Below are 21,133 nucleotides of genomic sequence, written 5' to 3' on the forward strand. Positions count from 1 at the left end.
GCTAAACTAGGATAAAATTTACATGGTTTAAAAATATAAGGGAATGTTCTCTGAATTTATGAATCCAGCTACCCTGGGTGCAAGTGCCACATTGGATTCGAGCGAAGAAATTAGAAGATACGAGTGTAGTAGAGGAGAACGCAAATGATCCACTAGTAGATATCTTAGGTTAGCTACTGAAGAAGCTCCAGGAGAAAGAATATAGAGTGAAGACGATCACACACTGGTGTAGGCCAGTCAAGTTGTAGCAGATATCTGCCCTGAGAATCGAGAATTAGAGGAATAACTTAACAACACGTTTCGTTATTGCAATAGTTTCAAATCAATTATCAATTTATTCAATAGATGGGATATCTTTACAAACTTTTTAAGTATAAGTTTACACCTATGGAGTTTGACTGTCGTCTGTTTGGTTATTGAAAGAAATATTCTCCTCCTCGTACTCTAAGACTTAAGAATTTCTCAGCCAATCGTTAATGGCTTATTAACTTTAATTTTCTGCCTTAATGCTAGGTTTCGTTACAACTCGTACCATCGACAAATCATGTGTCATCAATGGTGTTCATTTCAAAAAAGGCATGGCTGTCCTCATACCTTCATACGCCTTGCACCGGGATGAAAAATACTGGTCCGAACCAAACGCTTTTAAACCGGAGAGATTTCTTCCAGAGAATAAAGAATCTATCACCCAATTCACTTATTTGCCTTTTGGCGATGGTCCTCGAAACTGCATTGGAATGCGATTTGCACAAATGGAAATAAAGACGATCCTTGTCAGAATGCTGCAGAAATATCGCATGGTGCGTGGTCCTGAGACACCGGTGCCTTTGAAGATGCAGCCAAGAGTCGTGCTGTCACCGGGTGAGCCAGTCTGGATACGATTTGAGAAGAGAGAGTAGATTTGAACACGTCAGCTCGTTTTCACAGAAATCCAGCTTAAAAAAAAGCTTAAAATATTTGGTCTTTCATTTGAGCAAGCTTGCTCTTTTTGCAGTAATGTTTTTGCCAATAATTGCATACATACAACATCTGTTTTCATTTCACTTTTGTTTTTGTTGATCTAAATTTAGGATCACTGTCTTGCCTTTCAATGAACAATGCTCGTAGCTCATTACTCGTAAAATAAGTGCTTGTGTATGTCTACATATATTCAATCAGCGAGAGCAGTCTACTAAAATAAGAATACTGACAGTGCCTCCCATGTTGTAGTTCCGGGAGTAACTCAATGATCTGTCTTAGAGCCTATATTTTTAACATTTACAGAAATGGGCTTCGTGTTTTGTAAAAAAGATTGTCCAATGTCTCTAAATTTTAACTGAACTCTCACAAATTCGGAATATACCATCGATAACAGGCTTAATGACAACATTCTACGTAAACCCGGCCATCTTTTAACAAAGGAGATTGCTATTACTAGCCAAGGAAGTAGCTTTAGATTTAGAAAGAAGTATCAACTTCTCTCTAAATGTAGCTGTAGATTTGGATTCGATGGCGTTGCATACTTTTTATCAAGGCAGCATTCCCTGTTATTGCAGAATTTTCCGAGGGGTGAATCACTTCTAAAAGTCTCGTAAACCTTTCATAAATTACCAAAGAAAACTCGAAAATCTCAGAATCTTTAAAAAATTGCTGAAATGTCAAAATCTTCACAATAAATCGTGTAATCCAAGAAATCTCACCAAAAATCTTGAATTCTAGAAAAGAAATCTTGAATTCTAGAAAAAAAATCTTGAATTCTTGCAAAGAAAACTTGAATATTCAACAATTTTGGGCAGTGGCTGAAAGATTTTGCCAGATCATGAAATAGTCGAAGCTTATTATCAACGAACTCTCGACACAAGTCTTTGCGGTTTATGAATTAAAATCTCTCATCAAAAACCTCCACAGCGTGCTGTAAATAGACAGATCGTTTAAATAATCGATTATGTGCTGTTGCTGTTGCTTTCCCAATTATCGGTTTTGCTGCATGTCACGTGACGGTTACATACCGGCATTGTATCAGACGTTGTATTTTGTGCTGGGTGCATGTACATTGCATCAGATACTTTTCTAGCGTTTTCCTGATTGGCAATGAACATGAACTATATTTCTATTAACCTTATTTAGAAAAATCTATTATTTTCATAATTTTAACCTTTGCACCTATTTATTATTATTTATATAAATCGTGTAGTGTAGAAGGGACACTCGCCGAAAGCTGTAGACGAATAAAGTTGCTGCCGAAATAATTTGCTGTTGTCAGAATCATTAGCTGTTTTAGATTTCCTCTGCTCAAGGCCGTACGTTAATTCTACTTTTTATTCAGAACTCACGAGTTCGTGTTAAATCAAACTAATGATTTAACAGTGCCCCTGCTCTGTGCCGTTTCGTGATGAGGCAATTTATGATATCGGTGGCATAAATTTTGGTGTCCCACAACGTTCCTGCCTTGGTCCGTTACTGTTTCTTATCTACATGAATGATTTACCATACGCATTGCGTAAGCGATATGTTACCACCAATGTAGATGGCTTTACTATTTCCCTTTCATCAAAGAAACCCATTGAACTGCAAAACAGCGAAGAACTAATCTGTCAGAAATGGATTTAGGGAAACAAGCTTTTATTCAGAACATATCACCAAAACTCAGTCTCTTGTAATTGGGTCATCTCCAAATGTTCGCAAGATCTAAAACCATCCAGAAGACCATCTACCTGTTAAGATTGCAAAGGAAAAAAGGTATGCTGGGGTTCGAATAGATAATCATCTTAATTAGAACAAATATATGCAGACAACTAGGACTGTAGTTACTCAAGCTTTTGTACTCCAAACATATCGAATACTCCAACAGATTCTAGAAGCCGACCATACTAAAGGATATTTTCAGTGGCCCTGCAGAGCCAAATTTAAGTGACTGCTTTTCCCTGTGTAGGGTTGTTGCAATGATCAGAATCGCAACAAACAGCCTTGGGTGAGCAAGAGTCAAGTAGCCTATTTGCCAAAGCAACATCTTCACTTGTGTATACGTCTTTATATCCGCTGCCTCCTGAGTATTTTTCGTCGTTTTTCCCTGGGCGTTATTCACAAGATGCTACGGCAGTAATGAACGAAATGTGCGCTCGGTGGATATGAACCTCAAAATACCTTTACTCAAGTCAAAAACAGGTCAGAAATCTTTCTGCTACAGAGGAACCAGCCTTTGCAACAGCTTGAATAACGCGAAGTGAATCAGTTCTCTCTTTCAGGGGCGTCACTCGAGAGGGGGGGATGGGGGTATGGTAAGGGTGGTTCACTTGTGTGTGGGGGGGGGGGGGTATGGGAAGGACCTTTTCGCAGGACAAAACGGATTTTTGCAGGGCAAATATTTTCTACCAACGGATTTGCTTTGTTGGTTTTTCTTATGTAGCTGTAACAAGAAAGTAGGCAATGCTTGTAATTTGTCTACCAGTGACACAAAGTAGAAATTGCCAGCGTTATCTTGGGCTGGATGGATTAGATAAAATTGATTCTGATTTCCTTTCAAGTGTGTTGTATCTGTGAGGAATTTTCTAAATACTCCAGTGATCCGTTTGCGTTCAAGTCGAGATCACAGTAATAAAACATCGGAAAGCAGTGAACTCAATTTAATAATATTAACATCCAACTTTTAAAAACTGAATCACATCAAGGCAAAACAAACAACGTTCTAAAACACCTTAGAAACACGAAACAAAGTATTCTGAAGGTTCATTGACGATAATTCAACAATAAGGTGACAAGTCCTTTTGTAATTCAACACATGATGCCGCAGTTCTTTTCTTGTTAAATCAGCAGCATCGCAGCGCAACTACACACAACACCTCCCCACCTTGCCTTGAAGTTCAAGGCGAAGGCGAGAACATCTTCTTAGGCTTAGGGGCCCGTTTTGATCTTCGTGGTTTGTGAGGACCGTACTCTGGTGTAGCTGGCCTTCTTTCGGTGGCAGATCCTGGCAGTTCCACGGAAGTAGCAGCGCTTGTCAGAGGTGGAGTTGCTCTTTCTGTAGACGGCGAAGGAGGAACTCCGGGATCATCATCTTCTACTGAAGCATAACGCGGCTGCAACTGCTCAAGGTGTCGTCTCCAAGTAGGGCCTTTTGGCTGTACTCGAACATTGAAAGATCGAGAGCCTTTGCGCTTGATGATTACAGCTGGCACCCAACGACCTTCTTTGTCTCTTCTAGGACCAAAGTAGAGGGCGTAGACAGGATCTCCGACTTTGTAAGATCTTACTACTTTAGAGATAATCTCTTTCTGCTGGGATTTGGTAGCCTCTCTAGCTTGTTTTCCCTGAGCTGTATGCGCTGGAGATGGTAATAGAGTATCAATCTTGGTTCTAATTTGACGTGAATTCAGCAGTTCACTCGGAGAATACCCACTGGAGTTGGGAGTTCTGCGAAACTGCATAAGGAATTCTTGCAGGGCTTTTCTGGGAGGAAGACTTGACTTCTTGAGTGCCTGCTTGAAAGTTTGCACAAGTCGTTCAGCTGCTCCATTAGTGGCAGGATGGTATGGAGCTCCGGTGAGATGGACAATGCCTCGCTCTTTACACCAAGTCTGGAATTCGACTGACATGAATGCAGAAGCGTTATCTGTTACTAAGGTGTGTGGGTAACCGAAATGCGCAAAGTCCTGCTCCAATAGGTCAACCGTAGCTTTGGCTGAAACGGACTGTGTTGGATGGATGCATGGGTATTTAGAATATGCATCTGTAAGCAGCAACCAGTTTGTACCCATGAAGTTGATCGCATGGTCAAGGTGTAATCTGCTCCAGGGTTTCTCTGGAAGCATCCATGGGTGAATTGCAGGTTTGGCTGGTCTGTTCTGATGCTGACCGCAAGGTATGCAGTGTCTGCATGTGGCCTCAATATCCTCATCGATGTTTGGCCAATAGACAGCCGTGCGAGCCAGTTGCTTCATTCGCTGCATTCCAAAGTGTCCTAGGTGAAGAAGTCCCAGAACGTTTCTTCTCATGCTTGCTGGAATCACCACTCTCGACCCATGGACTAAACAACCATTACATATGGACAGTAAAGTAGCAACCTGTCGGAATCTGTGCATTTCCGTTCCTTCATCGTTCTTCTTTGGTTGCCAGCCTTCTCGAATGAATCTCATTACCATTGAGATTATTGGATCCTTTGCTGACTCTCTTGCAAGAGATCCTTGTTCTGCTGGAGTGACTTTCTCGTCAATTGTCTGTATCTGGCAGACCATTAATGTGTCATCTACACTTTCCTCCTCATCAAATTGTGAATCTTCCTGCAGAGGTAGACGACTGAGAGCGTCAGCATTAGCGTGATCCTTAGTCTTCCTGAATTCAATCTTGTAGTTGAATTGGCTTAACATTAGAGCCCAACGAGCCAGTCGGTTAGCAGCCATTAGAGGAACATCTTTTCCAGGCCCAAATAAGGCTAACAGTGGTCGATGATCTGTGACCAGTACAAACTTCCGTCCAAATAGGTACTGGTAGAACTTCTTCAATCCAAACACAATTGCCAGGGCTTCTTTTTGGATTTGGCTATAGTTCCTTTGACTTTCTGTGAGAGTTTTGGAGACATTGGCAATTGGGCGCTCGCTTCCATCTGGAAAACGATGAAATAATACGGCTCCAATTCCAACGTTTGAAGCGTCGCATGCCAGACCTAGGATGTGTTTCTCTTCAAAATGAACCAGGACATTCTCTGAAGAAAGCAAGTCTTTCAGACGTTGGAAAGACTTTTGGTGTTCTTGTTGCCATTTCCACTTGACCGTCTTCTTTGTCAGCTTGTACAAAGGCTCTGCTATTGTAGCTAGTTCTGATGGTAGGAATTTGGCATAGAACTGGACAGATCCTAAGAAAGCTTTAAGACTTGAAACGTTTGTAGGAGCTGTCATTTTAAGAACAGCATCTACCTTAGGACCTTTCGCGATTCCTTGTTGTGACAGAAGATGTCCCAAATACTCAACATATGGCTGGGCAAAGTGACATTTTTCCTGTCGACAACGGAGACCTTTGTCTTGCAGTCTTTGGAGCAAACGCCGAAGATTGCTCAGCATCAATACCGCTTACAAGGATGTCATCCAGATAGGTAGCCACACCAGGAAGGTCTACGGTGAGCTGATCCATGATCTGTTGAAAGTATCCGGGGGCAGATTTGATACCAAATGGAAGTCTTTTCTGCAAAAGCACTCCCTTATGAGTGCTAAGTGCTAGTCTTTGTTGACTTTCCGGCGCAAGCTTGATTTGGTTATATGCATCTGCCAAGTCAATTTTGGTGAATCCATATCCTCCTCCCAATCTTCTCATAAGATCTTCGGGGAGAGGAAGCGGGTGTCGATGTTCCTCCAGTTGATGGTTGACTGTGACAGAATAATCCCCACAGATTCTGATCTTGGGTTTATTTTGTCCTGGGAGCACAGCCTTCTTGATAGGAACCACTGGAGTCCCAAATTGACAAAATTGTGTGGCTTCCCATACTCCTTTTGTTATACCCTTCTGGTATTCTTCTTCCAAATCAGCTTCCATGGCAAATGGAACTGGCCGTGCTTTCCTGAAGATAGGCTGGACATTGGGCTTAAACTTTACTTCGAGTTCATAGTCCTTGAGGCATCCTAATTCCGGTTTCCATAAATCTTTAAATTCATTGCACAATTTCTTGCATTTCTCCTGTAGTTTGATGTCGGCCTTTAGATTGCTAAAGACTGCATGACATGATTCGACATCGTTGAGTGCTTGGTCTACAGAAATGCCCAGCTCCTTAGTAGCAGTTCGTCCCAATAGGTTAAGTTCTGGGATTTCTGACACTGTATACTTGATATCACGTGTCTCCTCTGACTCCTGTGTTGACGTTTTGGCGACGAACGTACCAATGATTGGTAAACTATGTTTACTTGCTGATTCATAGTGTAAATCAGGCTTCTGAAGATTTGGACTTCCCAAATCCTTCCATGTCTGCTTTGAAATGAAGTTCCCATTCGTTGCAGTATCCAGTTCCATTGTGCATGTTTGCCCTTGGATCTTGATAGGTACTTCCAGCTTTGGCAAGGATCTTTCATTCACTGCTTTGATTTCATGGATGAGTTTTACCGGCGTCTTTGAGCTTTTAATAGTTGCAGAATTTTTCTTTCTGCATACCTTCGAGATGTGTCCTTTAATTCCGCAGAAGTGGCATTCTGAGTCCTTGAAACGGCATTGTGGTGCTTGGTGGGTTTCAACACCACAGCGGTAACAAGCTGATTTGCCTGTCTTGGACTTGGTTTCCATTGCTTTGTTAGAGGGCCGTAGAGCGACCTTGTGTACAGATTTTGGCCTAGCCCCATAAACCGTGTCTTTAGCCACTTTAGCTGCATCCTCTGTTTCTGTGGCAATTTCAATAGCCCTAGCAAAATCCAGTTCGTCGTCCTTGACCTTAAAAAGGGCTTTAAGCACTGCCTCATTGTTTACAGAACAAATAAAACGAGATCTGAGTGCTTCATCCTGAGGATCCTTGATGGATGCAAAACCACAGGTGGCAGCATCTTGGCGAATACGTGCCGCAAGCTCCTGTAGCGTTTCACCTGGCTTTCTGCGCATATCACTCCAAAACTTGAAGCGTTCGTGTACAACAAATCGTTTGGGGTCATATTGCGTCTTCATGAAATTTACAATTTCATCCATGCTAAGATCATTAATTTGCTTGGGTGGATTCTGCTGTTTTGCCAAATTTCCCAGTAACCGGTAAACATCCTTAGATTGATTAATTAGGAAAATTTGAGCCTTTCTATCGTCATTAACATTATGTGCACCAAAAAATGTCAAAAATCTATCGTAGTAGTCAGGCCACAATTCACTTGTAGAATCAAATGGTTCGAAAACAGGTACTGAAGGTAATGTAGAAGTAAAACGTGCAGTTCCTGATTCTGAAAAAGACATTGTATGGAGAAGAGCCTTCATTTGTTCTTGATGAGCTGCCGCTTGAGCTTCCATTTGTTTTTGCTGATTTGCAATTTGCAATTGCATTAATTCGATTAATTTTGCAGTTTCCGACATGATGATAATAGCTTCGCTTAAAATCGAACGTGAATAAAATCTAATACCGTGCTTACCGGATTATTGGAGCTGTATAAAAAAAGTGGAATACGACCTGTTGATTTTCTTAGGTGAGTTGTTTGTAAAATGATGATAGCATCCTGTCGACTGCGCCAATTAACTCCTGTTGTATCTGTGAGGAATTTTCTAAATACTCCAGTGATCCGTTTGCGTTCAAGTCGAGATCACAGTAATAAAACATCGGAAAGCAGTGAACTCAATTTAATAATATTAACATCCAACTTTTAAAAACTGAATCACATCAAGGCAAAACAAACAACGTTCTAAAACACCTTAGAAACACGAAACAAAGTATTCTGAAGGTTCATTGACGATAATTCAACAATAAGGTGACAAGTCCTTTTGTAATTCAACACATGATGCCGCAGTTCTTTTCTTGTTAAATCAGCAGCATCGCAGCGCAACTACACACAACAAAGTGTTACACCCATTTCTATGGTTACACCCTTGGTTGATATTTGTGTCTTATTTAAAAACCATATATTAGAAAGAAAAGCACCGCCTGCCAGAAAACTAAGACACTGTAAACGGGTCTTTTTGGGTCAAAATTTGATGGAATAGTTGTGCATAATTGGGTCTAAACTTCCTTGACTGTAACCAGAAGCGTGATTTGAGAAGGCAGTCGACTATATACGATTTTTATATCTATTTTCTGTGGATGATATAGGGTGTATTGTATATATTCCTGTAGGTTTTGAAGCTTGTGTTTGCCAGATGAAGATTATGTCATCGATAAATTTTTTCCAAAATATTCGACTACACCCCATCGGGGCATTGCTCGAGATATGTTGTCATGAATATGTTGGCATAATTTTGGGCAAAGGGTTGCGGTGCCTTAAGGGGGGTTGATAAAATTTACCATTACACACTTCTTTTTAAGAGCCAGTAAATTGAAGTTCAGGCTGTTTGTTCTTAATTTTTTCGAAAATCTGAGGCTGAATTGTTCTTAATTTGTTTTTAAATTTATAGGGTATGAGCAGTGCGATTGCTAGCTTTTCGCTCTAGGGAGGTGTACAGGCCTCATTTGCTAACAAAGTGCGTGAGAAGACCTTCATTCGCCGCCATGTTTGGACATTCACCGAAATCGTTTTTGAGTTCATTGATCAAAGTTACATTTTATAGTAGCTCAGCCACAGCTTGTTCTTAATTTGTTCTCAACTTTTGACCAATTTTGAAGCTTGTATTCTTATAAAATTGCTCTTATAAAAAGAGAGTGTAAAGGCAATATAATTATGTTTGAGAATAAAAATCACCATCTGTTGTATTTTATAAGTTTCCCCATAATGATTTTCGATGGCAAAGAGGGAAGCTTTGATACCCTTATCTTTGATACCCTTATCAGCTCCAAGCAGTACGACAAAACTTTCGACAAGACTACTCCTAACTTATAAAACAACCCTTTATATAACCTAAGCAAATCTTAAAATAATAATTACGTAATACAAAAAACATGTTTACAGACGCAATTGTCACGTGATACTGTCCGTAGGGGAACACTGTGTCTTTACACAACAGTGAACTTGTGGACACACAAAAGAAAGGACCTTTGCGGGAACAACTTACCTTAAGAAGTATTTTAGTGTTACGGGAACTGAGGGCCAGTTCCCAACATTTCCAACTTTTGCCAGGGCAAAATTCTTTCTGCAGGCCAAAAATGCAGCCAGCCCCCCCCCCCCCAACAAAAAATATATGGAGTGACGCCCCTGCTCTCTTTTGGTTAGTTCGAAAATCTGCTCGAAGTGTCGGATAACATAGCTGACTTTTGTATCTCACTTTGTTGTCATAATTTATTGTCTTTCGACGGCACTGCTGATTCAGCAGTTTTTAATGATCAGACAAAAATAGAAATCGGCCCATTTCCGGTCCAGGTTTTGAGATTACGTCGGCTTTTTTGCCCGATTACGTCAGCTGAAATTTGTGCAAACATAATTTCTTTTGGAAGGTCGTACGAGGTAAGCAGAGCCCCGACAGAAAGCAAACAGAGCAGTTACAATCAAGATCATTCTGCCAAGAAACGTTTAATAAGGGAGAAGAGACCAAGTTAAAGAGATTTTGAGGTAGGTTTGTCTAATAGGTCCGAAAGAGTACGCTCAAATTATTCCAACTAAAGTCACTTTTAATCAGTGCAAGATTTTGCAAATAGCTAACTGTAGAATGTCTGGAATATGACACGAGTAATGCGTTACATCTCTACCTGCTTGTCGACCGCTCTTTATCCACGTCAATTTAAAAGTAAGCAATTTAGGCCGTCTTGTTTCTGTTATTGTTTTTGAAATGGAATTTGATACAATTATTGCTGTTCTGTTGAAGAAACACGAAAAACTAAACGGAACAAGAGAATGATTTATAAAAACGAAAATGGAAGATATGATACCTTTCTAGTCTAGCCACCAAAACCGATAAAAGAATTATTCAAAGATAAGTGTCAAGTTGAAGAATAAATGTGAGGTTAGGTTAGGGCAGGGCCGTTGACTGCCAGCTCGGGCCCAGGGGTGATTTACAAAACTGGGCCCCCAGAAAACTTTATGTGGCCACGCCCTTCAGTCTCCCGGAGAACTATGGAAACGCCCTTTTTAGCTACAATTGTCAAAAAAGTTTTTTAAGGATTTTACAAGATTGTTCAGAACACTTTATTATGAATCAAGGACTTGTGAGTATAGTTTTTCTCTGCGACAAACTTACACTCGTTGATTCCATGTAAGTAGCTGAAATAGTAGCTTTTTCATTGTGAATATACTTTGTTGCGTTATTAAGAGCCCCATCGGAGCATGGGCCCCAGACCTTTTGCCCCTCCTAACCCCCCTCTTGATGTCCCTGGGTTGGGGTGTACAAATTTCTAATTTCAGAATAGTTTAGAAATTTTGCTACCTCATCAGTTTATTCTGTTGATTTAGCATTTCCTTATTTCATAGTCAATTGATGATATGCAATCCAGTTTATGCTAAGGCAGACAATACATCAACAATGGTGTTTATTTTCCCCTGGTGACTGCACTCAAAACTCCATGGTTGCTTTCTTCCCAGTAGAACTGCTCAAAAACCAACACTGTGTAAAATGGCAGCATTGGTAAAAATAGCTGTAACAAGATTCACTATTCAAATATATCTTTAAAGTAATATCACTTATTGTTGTATAAATCTTAATGGATTAGCCTTAAATGTCATACAGATCATAAATAATCATAAACATATCAGAAAAAGACCCAGTACTCCATTTAACAAGATAAATTTTGTTAGTAAAGGATATATACTTAAATGCAATTTATGCAAGTTATACAAAGATATTTTCAAGAATTTTTCAATATCAAACATCCCAATATTGCAACAAATTGAAGATGTTGAAAGAAGGAGCTTATCAGTTGCAAGAGTTTGTCTCCAGATGCATTGTAATATTTACAAGATTATTGAACATTCTTTTAAATGGAAAAGCTTGAATGTCATACAGGTCAGGAATAATGCTCTTCTCATCTAGATATCAAACTGTACCAAATAATATTATCAATCATAATTTTGGTGGTCCTTGCACAGTGAGTTTTCTGAGCCACTTGTTTGAGGGTCCCTTTCTCAATTTACTTTTTACCAAGTTGATGATACCCATATCATTTCTGCCACTGCCAGTATTCGACACTTATTTTCCTTACCAGGACAATTACCTGGTAAGGAGATTATTTTCAAGATTATTGTCAGAATTGGCCAAAAAATGTTCACTAAAATAGCAAAATTGTGGAAGCACAAAATAAATTTTGCTTAGAGAAGAATATGATCATTTCTAAGTAATATCTTATTGGCATTTGAAGCTTCTCACTTTCATTCAAAGAAGCTGATGAGCTGAAATTTTTTTATTGTATTTTCACTGAAGCACAGATAAGGTGAAAATAAATTGTGTTTGGAGGCACTAAATCATCCTATTTTGTAACAAGGGATTAAGACAAAAGTTCTTTGTTTACCAAAAACTTTTGAAACTAAGCTTAAAGTATACTTTCTAAGGTTACTGAATAAAGATATAATATTTAGATTTGTACTATTGAATGCGCTAATTTCATTCAAGAAACAATATTTTCACACTCAGCTGAAAGAAATTTTTTTTGTATCCCAGCACAACAGACAGTGCACAACAGAGATCAATAATTGTCAAAAACAACTTACAGTAATATTTTGCATCATGGAATGTGACATTTGAAAATTGACTGATTAAAGCTCAACTTAAGGAGTGGATCTAGGAATTTTTCTTACTGGTGCACAGATTTGTGGGACCACATCCAACAAATTTGCCACACCCCTGTATACATCATTGGCAAAGTTAAGTTTATATAAAAGCAAGTTAAGCCTGGTGCAATTTATGGGGATGTATATCCTGGAATTTTTAGAAAATAATCTATGAACAGAATTTTGTTCTTATGCAGCCCAGAATTTGTTCTTAAAACAGGATTTTTCTGTCACCTACAGTGCCTGTCAAAGGTACTTACAACACCAAGGCAGTGTCAGTCAATTTTCAATCAATTTTCTGAGTTGCTGAGTTGCCCATTCTCGAAAAGTGTATTTTTTTGGATTATAATTTGATATTGTTTGAAAGGGGAGAGAGAAATGCCAAAAAAATGATTGGTAAGAATACTGTTTTTTAAGACTTTTGGCAGGTACTGCAATTCTTTGGATGCCTCTTGAATTCCAATAGTCACGTGTTCGCTCTGCTTCTCTTCTTACAGGAAAGTGACAAATGGTAGCTTTAGCCATATTTGGTAAACAAAGCCATCTAGCAGGCCTGGCCGTTTGTATTTTTATAGGTGAGCTGTGAATCGCTCCCCTCATTTGCCGAGGCGAGCTAAATCAGTAACACAAAGAATGTACTTCAAAGACAATCGACAGATGACTTAATAGGCCCCTTTAGTATCTGTCGGTTGCCTTAATGTTATAGCCTCAGTCAGGAGTGTGATGTTTAACTTCTTTCAATTTTTATTTGCTTTAACCGTGACTTAGGCACCCCCTTTACTTGAACATAGATGGAAAACTCTACGCTAAAATACCCAGTTTTGGATCGAAATAGGCCAATCAGAAAACGCGCGCACATGACTGTTGAGATTGTCCAATCAGTGCCGCTTTCGTATTGAAAATGTTACCAACGGAGTCCTAAGGTGAAAACGAACTCGCTTATGTCTACACAGAAGCGGTCGGTCATGTTTATATAGTAGATAGATTCACAAACAGCTAGATGGAACGATGATCATGCTTTGCCAAAATGCGAAACATGTCGCCGTTATAGTTTTTCATCCAATCTGGGTTTTTCAGTAAATGCTGCTGGATAGTGGAATTCCATGTTTTGGTTGTCGTTTTTGATCTGCAAGACAGAGTACCTTGTTCTCTTTGAGGGATAGTTTTGTTTCTATTGCTGGAAGGGACCTGCTGCCTTATTATATCCCCAATCTACAATTCCTACCAATTTCTTCGACTTTCCTTCCAAAAATATTCCTGTTTTCTTAAGATTGAAAGGTTCTAATCGCTACAAATGTACCTTGCGCTTAACTATCCTTTTCCGAATAGATCGAAGTTTATGCCTATCATAACAAAAACTGCCCAACAAGCAAAAAGTTAATTGCAAAAAATGCAATGACGGGAGAAATCGCTGTTACAAAAATAAACCAATTAACCCTTGTGCGTTTTCATAATTCTCTGAATAGGAAATTTTAGGGGAGCGATTCTCCTTTCATGTTCTGTTTAGGAGAGCAATTCATAGCTCGCCTCAGGTTGCGAGGAGAGCATGGAGGCGAGCGCGAGCTATGGCTCGCCTCAAACAGCCAGGCCTGCCCAGTGGCGAAGCCAAAGGTCCTGCTGGTCCTGCTGAGCAGGACCAAGAATTTCCAAAGATAAGATTTACTGTAAACAATAAATAATTTCTTCTTTGCAAAAAGGAAGTTTCAAATTCTTTTTGATAAACAGTCCCCAGTTCCGCCAGCTGATACAGGCATCCCGTGCTAATCTCAAGGTCCTGTTCTCTTCTACGGCAGCCCTGTATTTCGGTCCTGCTCATAACTATGATACCCTATGTTTGGTCCTGCTTCACAATGGGCTTTTGTGAATTTAGTCCTGCTTCACAATAGTCTAGAACAAAGAGCAGTCCTGCTCAATCTCGGGAGCAGGACCTCGTCGAAATGACCATCATAACATTTCGTAAGCAGTTCTGATTTGATTGGTCGAGGGTTCACTTACGTAGGTCAAAGAGCATTGTTTTGAAAACCTTTGGTCCTGCTATTTCTGAGAGCAGGACTGCAAGAATTGCCCTGTGCATTCTCGTTCTGCTATGAGATACTAGCAAGGAGGCCAGTTCAAAAATATTAGGCGAGGCGATGTGAATGCGGATTTTCTGCTTGCTCTGGCAATACCAATGATATTATTATTGACAGCAAAACTTGCCTCAGTTGAGCTGCATAAATTTTATTTGTAACAAGACAGAGTCCAAAGTTCGCAAGAAAGAAATGTAAACAACAAGAATTGGCTGTATGAGGCACTCTGATTTCGGCCTTTGTACGATCGTTTGAGGCACGGTATATCATAGTGGCCTAAACAAAATTTTCTTAGACTTGGAGAAGGACGATGAAAGCATAATTGAATTTACTGTTGTGTGATTGAAAGTTTTGAGTTGGAGAACAAACCAATTTCAGCGGAATTTGCATTTTTCTACCTGAATTGTTTTCTCGTCTAATGGTTTATCTAATAAAGTTGTTTTAATTGATAATGCGACACATTATTGGATTGTACCTCTCTTTATCAGCTGCAGAATAGTTGTTCTTCAGAATATGTGAACTTGCCCCTACAGACTTTAAACTCTGTTGTTTATTAAAATTTTTTTAATAGAGTATCTAGATTTGTCAGGTTTATAAGACCAAAATCTGGAATACCACAAATATATGATATGCAACTTCAAATGCCACCCCTACCCCCTTTTATCGTCAAATTTAGTTATCACCAATTTGAACTTTTACTTCAGCTGTAGAGGCTTACTACAATTTAACATAGATTTGTTTGAAAAGTAAGCACCCTAAAGCACGTCTTTAAGTATGGGTTAATTTTTCAAAAGATAGACATCGATTTAAAATTTGCTTTTTACTGAATTTAAGAAAAAATTCATCTGCAAAATAGAATTTTTGTCCATAGGCTTTTCCAATTGAATAAGGGCGTGGCCCTGTCCATATAGCAGGACCAACAATTTTTGGCTAGCTTCGCCACTGGGCCTGCCATCTAGCGCAGGTTACAATTTAGAAGTCTAGATTGTTATAAAAACTGAGGCTGATTCAATGTTGTCGGCTTCTCAAACGATTATCTTCAAAGTTTCGCCTAAACCATGTCAATAGAATTGATAAATAGAATTGAAAAGCATTGATAACCAGATTTGCTTTAACGGCAGCTTTGCACCATGATTTCTTGCTAAGATCCATACATCTTGTAACAAATACATCAGCGTTGGGCAACGTAGTTTTTGTCCTCTTGCAACGGGTGATGAAGTAGATGTGATTCTACTTTTCCATCGATTGCAAGTATCAATGCGAACATAAAGAACATTGCGTGGTCTTCTTGCTAAGATTTGTGCAATGCATTGTGCATATGATTCAAGGAGTCTAGTCAGTGCATCACAAGATGGAAAGCTGATTGTTTGGGATTCCTACATAACATTGCAAAGAATGTACGTTGCAATTTTAGTCTTGGCGCCTTTTTACCGGATATCACCAGTCTCGAAATGACGTCAAGCTCTGGTGAAAATGCAGCCTATTGACTATTATTTTATATGAGAACCAGTTAGCAAATAGTAATAGATGGTCCGCCATCTCTTTTCGTGAGGAAACTGCTCTACTTACCCACCGCAATACCTTAGAATAACGGGATTTCATTAGAAGGTGAATTTTTCAGATCCTTTTGGTCAGGGCTTATATTCTGCCAGAATCTTATTCTAGTGAATATACTACCTTCGTCAACGATTTATTTTGCGAAGAAAGGAATCTTCGGCAGAAAGGGGGGTCTCTTGTTTTTGCAGAGCTTTCTCGTCACAATTTCTACCCCAACTAAATTGTGGTTGCGTTTCTATAATAATGAAAGCTCATTTTATTCATTCTAGCATGGTTACTTCCCTCCGCAATATAGCATTATATTTAGCTTGGATTAGCTTGGAGAGTAAAACATTGTAATGTTAATTGTGGCATGCTAGGTAGGGCTAGAAATAGTAGATAGGTCATGGCACACAGGTCGAGGAAGTAAAGCCTCTTGAACAACCCTTACAAAGCTCTCTAAGTATTGGCAGAACGCTCCTTTAGATGTAACCGTCTTATAGATTTGTTGTCACAAGGAGGCCTATACCGATTCTTACAAATGTTGGCGAATTCTAGTTTTGCATTTATAAGTCTTATCCTGATTTATTGCAAAAGAGCTTCTTTATATTCGCTGTGAATCCAAGCCCTGACGTGATTTCTTGTCAGTTGCATTTATAACACCACAGGGCTTTGTCACGTTCCCAGTCCTGTTTAACATTTCCCAGTTTATTGTTTTCGTTTCTTATTAGCCATCTACGCAGTAGTAGTGCAAGATGAATGCTGTGTTCATGATTTTAATATTGTCTTCTTATTGTTTGTAAACAAAAGAATTGCATGTTTGGGGGGGGGGCTGGTTTTGTCGAATAATCTGAATATACCGTTTGGTAACTTTTAATGGACTTTTTGGTATTCCAGCATTTCACTTTTCAATAGCCTGAGCCCCAGACCCCATATAGGACTAGAACGCAGCCTACCTTTAAATTGCTAAAAATCAATTGCGATGAAATTTCTTAAAATTCTCTGCGAGTCTAGTCTTTCCCGTAACCCACAGTTGTTAACATCATTGTATTTTGTTGCATTTATCCTTTACTAATTCTGACACTGTTTCTTTTCGTAAATCTACGCAGAAGCAGTCCAGGATGGATGCTGTATCTGATGTGCTAACTGCTGTGAAGGAGCATTGGGTTATTACGTCATTGATGCTGGTCACTGTTCTGATGTATTGGCATTATGTAGTAAATTTCACTGCACTTAAGAAACTCGGAATCCCAGGGCCTACGCCCTTACCTCTAATTGGTAACAGCATGACATTCATTTGGAATAGCAAAACGTTGCATGATTTCTTTTGCGAAGCTGGCAGAAAGTTTGGTAGAATTTATGGGTTATACTATTTGAAAGAGCCAATGGTCATTGTAGCGGAGCCTGATATCATTAGACAAGTGCTGGTTAAGGAATTTGACAAATTTCATGACCGTCCGGTAAGTTTAACCGCCATTATCTTGCTGGTATCACGTTTACACGGGATTGCAAAAATTGGGTCTTTTTTGTCTATATGTTTGGCGATGTGATAGACCCAAGATACCCATCGCATTGTGGTGTCTGGAAAACGCCTTACTTTCCAACATAGATCCCTCCCTAATTAGTCAGATTGGCGTCTACCCGGGTATGTTTATTTTTTTATTTTTTGTTACTTTATTATTTCTTTATTTATTTTATTATTTTATTATTTGTTACTTTATATGTTTATTTTTTTTTACTTTATCGAATCTGAGCTGTATTGTTGCCATGTATTATAGAATGGTGGAATGGAGTTTCCAGAACCGCTGAAAAGCATGTTGACCGAAGTTAGAGGTCAAAGCTGGAAGGACATTCGCAGTATTATGACCCCTGCCTTCACGTCTGGCAAACTCAAAAGCATGATGTACATTATGAACGAAGCTGGGGATACTCTTCTAAAGAAAATAGAGAAGGCAGCAGAAGAAAAACAGGCAGTCGATATTCACGAGTCAGTACTTCCATATCTTTTGATATTTTTTCTAATAGGAAAAGGATGCTCAAATAATAAGATTCCTCTCTTTTTGTCTCAAAGCATGGGAACAAAACACTCATGATTTGCTAATTTCTTTTGATTTCTTCTAAGCTTTGTAGAAACATCCCTATTGTGTTTAAATATTTCAATTTGCCGATTGAAATTTTAAGTTTCATCTGTTTAAGAAATCAGTTGACGTTATCTCTCTTGTTCAGTAGAGGGTGTATGTTAAGATACAGAAATTTAAACAAGTCCAATACTTCTCACAATATAAAACAAGTCAAAGAGCACTAGTCCTGCACCCTGATTTTTTTAATGGCACTGTTTTGGTTGCTTGGTACAAGTCTTTATTCTGAGTTCTTCCAATGGCTAGGGCAGCATGTCAGAACGACTTCTGTTAAGGAGCACTTAAAGTCAATGTTCTTGGCAGCCAACAAATCCTGAATTTCAGTTCCCATGTTGCATTTTCTACGATGCCTTTAACATTCATGATAACATGTCATGATGTAACTGTTCTGTAGCCTCAAACAACATCAGTCCTAACCGTTCTGAATGGATTTTCAATTATTTCAAAGTATTGATTTTTCGCACTAGCATAGGCTCCAAATCCTAACTGGCTGAGAGTTCTCCGTAACTTATTGACTGAACAGGTTTGAAGTCTTAAGCCGATCTTTAATGTTTACCCCCAATGCACTGAAAATTAGCAGTGTTAAATGCGCTGAAAGATTGCCTACTTTGATCTTTGACAAATTGATTTAGAAACAATCATTGTTTTCAATAATGAAATTTACCAAAATGACACTAAATTGATTCGTCTCGAAGCGATCCACTGATCAGTGAAGAGATATTTCATTTGGTGCCATCTTATCCGAAGTACCTCCTATGGGCCTAAACGTTTTTGAATAACCAGTCCTTACTAATGTGTCATTTCTAGAACAACCATCTGATTTTCTGATAGTTGGAACCCTAGAAGTACCTGCTATCTGCCCAAAAACTGGCCTAATGTAAACAAAACCGTCAATGGACCTAAATGAATAAGAATAGTCTGTAGGATATATAATGTACTTTGATCTTTGACAAGATGAACACTATTTAAGCCACATAATTAACAAATATGAGCTCACCATTGCAAGTAAATGTTTCCATGTCGGCATTGGCGCTTTTGCGAATGACTTGAATAACGCTACATTCTGCTTTCAATTAACATGCACCAGCGCCCCAGTTAATTGGACCCATCCAGCTTAATTCATAATTTTTGTATAGCTACTTTGTGCTGAAATGCTTGATAAATTGTTACTTCGAGAAAAACGTTTATTGTTTAAATAGAAATAAGTGATGTTGATCAATAAATCCAAGATGATAGAGTACGGGTTTCAGTACCTAGAAAATGTTTTGTTACAGATGGCAGCAGACAGTGACCATGGAGGTAATTCTTTCTGCCGCTTTTGGAACTCTTTCTGAAGCACAGACAAACCCAAATGACAAAGTCACAACTTATGCCAAAGAAGCAATGGACCCGAAACCATGGCCTGAAATTGCAATGATGGTGCCTTTTATCGGGAAGAAAATAGCCAAGTCAATAATGTTATCCCGATTTGGATTCAACTGGTATCCTATGATAGATATTGCAAAGAAGATACTCAAGCAAAGGCGACAAGTTCAAGGGACAACAAGAAATGTATGTCATATTGTTCTAATCTAATTTGTTCTCTTTTTTGTTTTTTTAAATAAATAAGATAACTAGTTGTAAGTTGGGCGCCGAAACTCGAGGTGCCCAGAGGTGCACTTAGGCTGTTACCTCTTACCCTTGTGATCTTTAGCAATTTTATCTACTTTTTTATTGTTTAGGCTTGTTTGGCGTTTCCTCCAAGCAATACAGCTCTATTGCTATCATTGCGTACATTTTACTCGCAGACTTCCTATCAGTAAATCTTGATATATCTTGGCTATATTTGGTTTCATTAAAAAGGATAAGAAAGGTGCTTTAAATCACATGTCTGCTGCTTGGCGCATCCAGGGGCGGACTGGTAGGTCTGGCATATGGGACATTGATCGATGAACAGGGTGCAAAAGGAGGGCCAGGGTACAAAAGGGGGCCCAGCCTAATAATTTTACGGAACTTTTATATTTGCATGACTTCCTCCCAAATCAAAGACCTTAGAAGCTGCCATTGCCTCTAGTTGCAACTGTTGGCTTAGATATTCTAGTCTTTAGAGGCCAATATTACTGCTTTGCAGTCTAATTTCTCACTCCGATTATTCTTTAAAATTTAATTGAATAGAACTAGAATTAACGTTATTTTTGATCTCGTTTATTTGATGTGTCATAGACAATATTTCTTTAAACATTTTAGAAGGGACAGTCTGTCAATCAGCACACCGAGCTAAAGTTCCCCCCTTTTTATCCCCTCTTTTTTTATCAATATCAACGGCTCAGAGCCAGGCACCGCGGAGCAGGGGGGCTGGGGGGGCCTTTAGCCCCACTTTCTGCAAAAAAGCCAAATATTAAGTATCAAACTGCCAGAAAAGCCTCTTTTTATACGGTTTTAGCCCCCCCCCCACTTTTTTTAGACCCCCCAATTTTCTCAACGTTCCGCGGTGCCTGCCCAGAGCTGTACAATCATGAGGGCTCGAAGACTAAATCTCTTTTCAAAGCACAAGATAGCTTATTCCTTACATTTGGCGTTTGTATCTTGAGGTATTTTCCCGGGAGCTCTCCTCTTCTTCCCATAGCACGATGCAGCTTCTTTGGAAACGGTTTCATTTCACGTCTGACGGTTTCATTTCACGTCTGAAGGCTTTATTTCACGTCTGACGGTTTCATTTCACTTCTACGGTTTCATTTCAATAATATCATTGTTTTTCTTGATTTAGGATGTGCTGCAAAACATGCTGAATTCCCAGCACCCCGAGAAAAAGGGTCATCAGCTCACAGAGAATGAACTAATCGCCCAAATGGTTCTATTCCTACTAGCTGGGTACGACACTTCAAGTAATGTACTTTCTCTTACTTGCTATCACCTTGCTTTATACCCAGAAGTCCAAGATAAAGTGTACGAGGAGGTCATGCGTATTTGTGAATCAAAAGACACGGCTACATATGACGAAATTAAAGAAATGGTTTATTTGGAAGCTTGCATTTCAGAAACACTACGTCTTTACCCACCAGGTGAGTTTTTTTAATTTTGATAGTCTTAACTGCTAGGTCTACGGTGGCAACTTTGCCCTTGATTTTAGAAGCAAAATGAT

The 21,133-nt window shown here is 39.2% G+C and overlaps 1 protein-coding gene across 5 annotated transcripts in view; it reads left to right on the plus strand.

Moving 5' to 3' along the window:
- The window catches only part of LOC135684281 (cytochrome P450 3A17), a 69,948-nt gene that overhangs the window by 6,217 nt on the left and 42,598 nt on the right, over nt 1-21,133 (plus strand). The window contains exons 1-5 of one of the 5 annotated variants that reach the window (XM_065199775.2): nt 9,963-10,121; nt 16,984-17,334; nt 17,653-17,861; nt 19,287-19,563; nt 20,759-21,053. The exons of 2 other annotated variants lie outside the window; for them this stretch is intronic. In XM_065199775.2, the coding sequence (XP_065055847.2) occupies nt 16,996-17,334; nt 17,653-17,861; nt 19,287-19,563; nt 20,759-21,053 (1,120 nt within the window). In that variant the 5' untranslated portion in view covers nt 9,963-10,121; nt 16,984-16,995. Of the gene's footprint in view, nt 1-513; nt 2,241-8,513; nt 10,122-16,983; nt 17,335-17,652; nt 17,862-19,286; nt 19,564-20,758; nt 21,054-21,133 lie in introns of those variants that run through there. 2 more of the 5 variants (XM_089114804.1, XM_089114805.1) reach the window with 2 other exon arrangements.

The sequence above is a fragment of the Rhopilema esculentum genome, chromosome 21 (assembly GCF_057945365.1).
Source record: "Rhopilema esculentum isolate cy_ngs chromosome 21, ASM5794536v1, whole genome shotgun sequence".
Lineage (NCBI taxonomy): Eukaryota > Metazoa > Cnidaria > Scyphozoa > Rhizostomeae > Rhizostomatidae > Rhopilema > Rhopilema esculentum.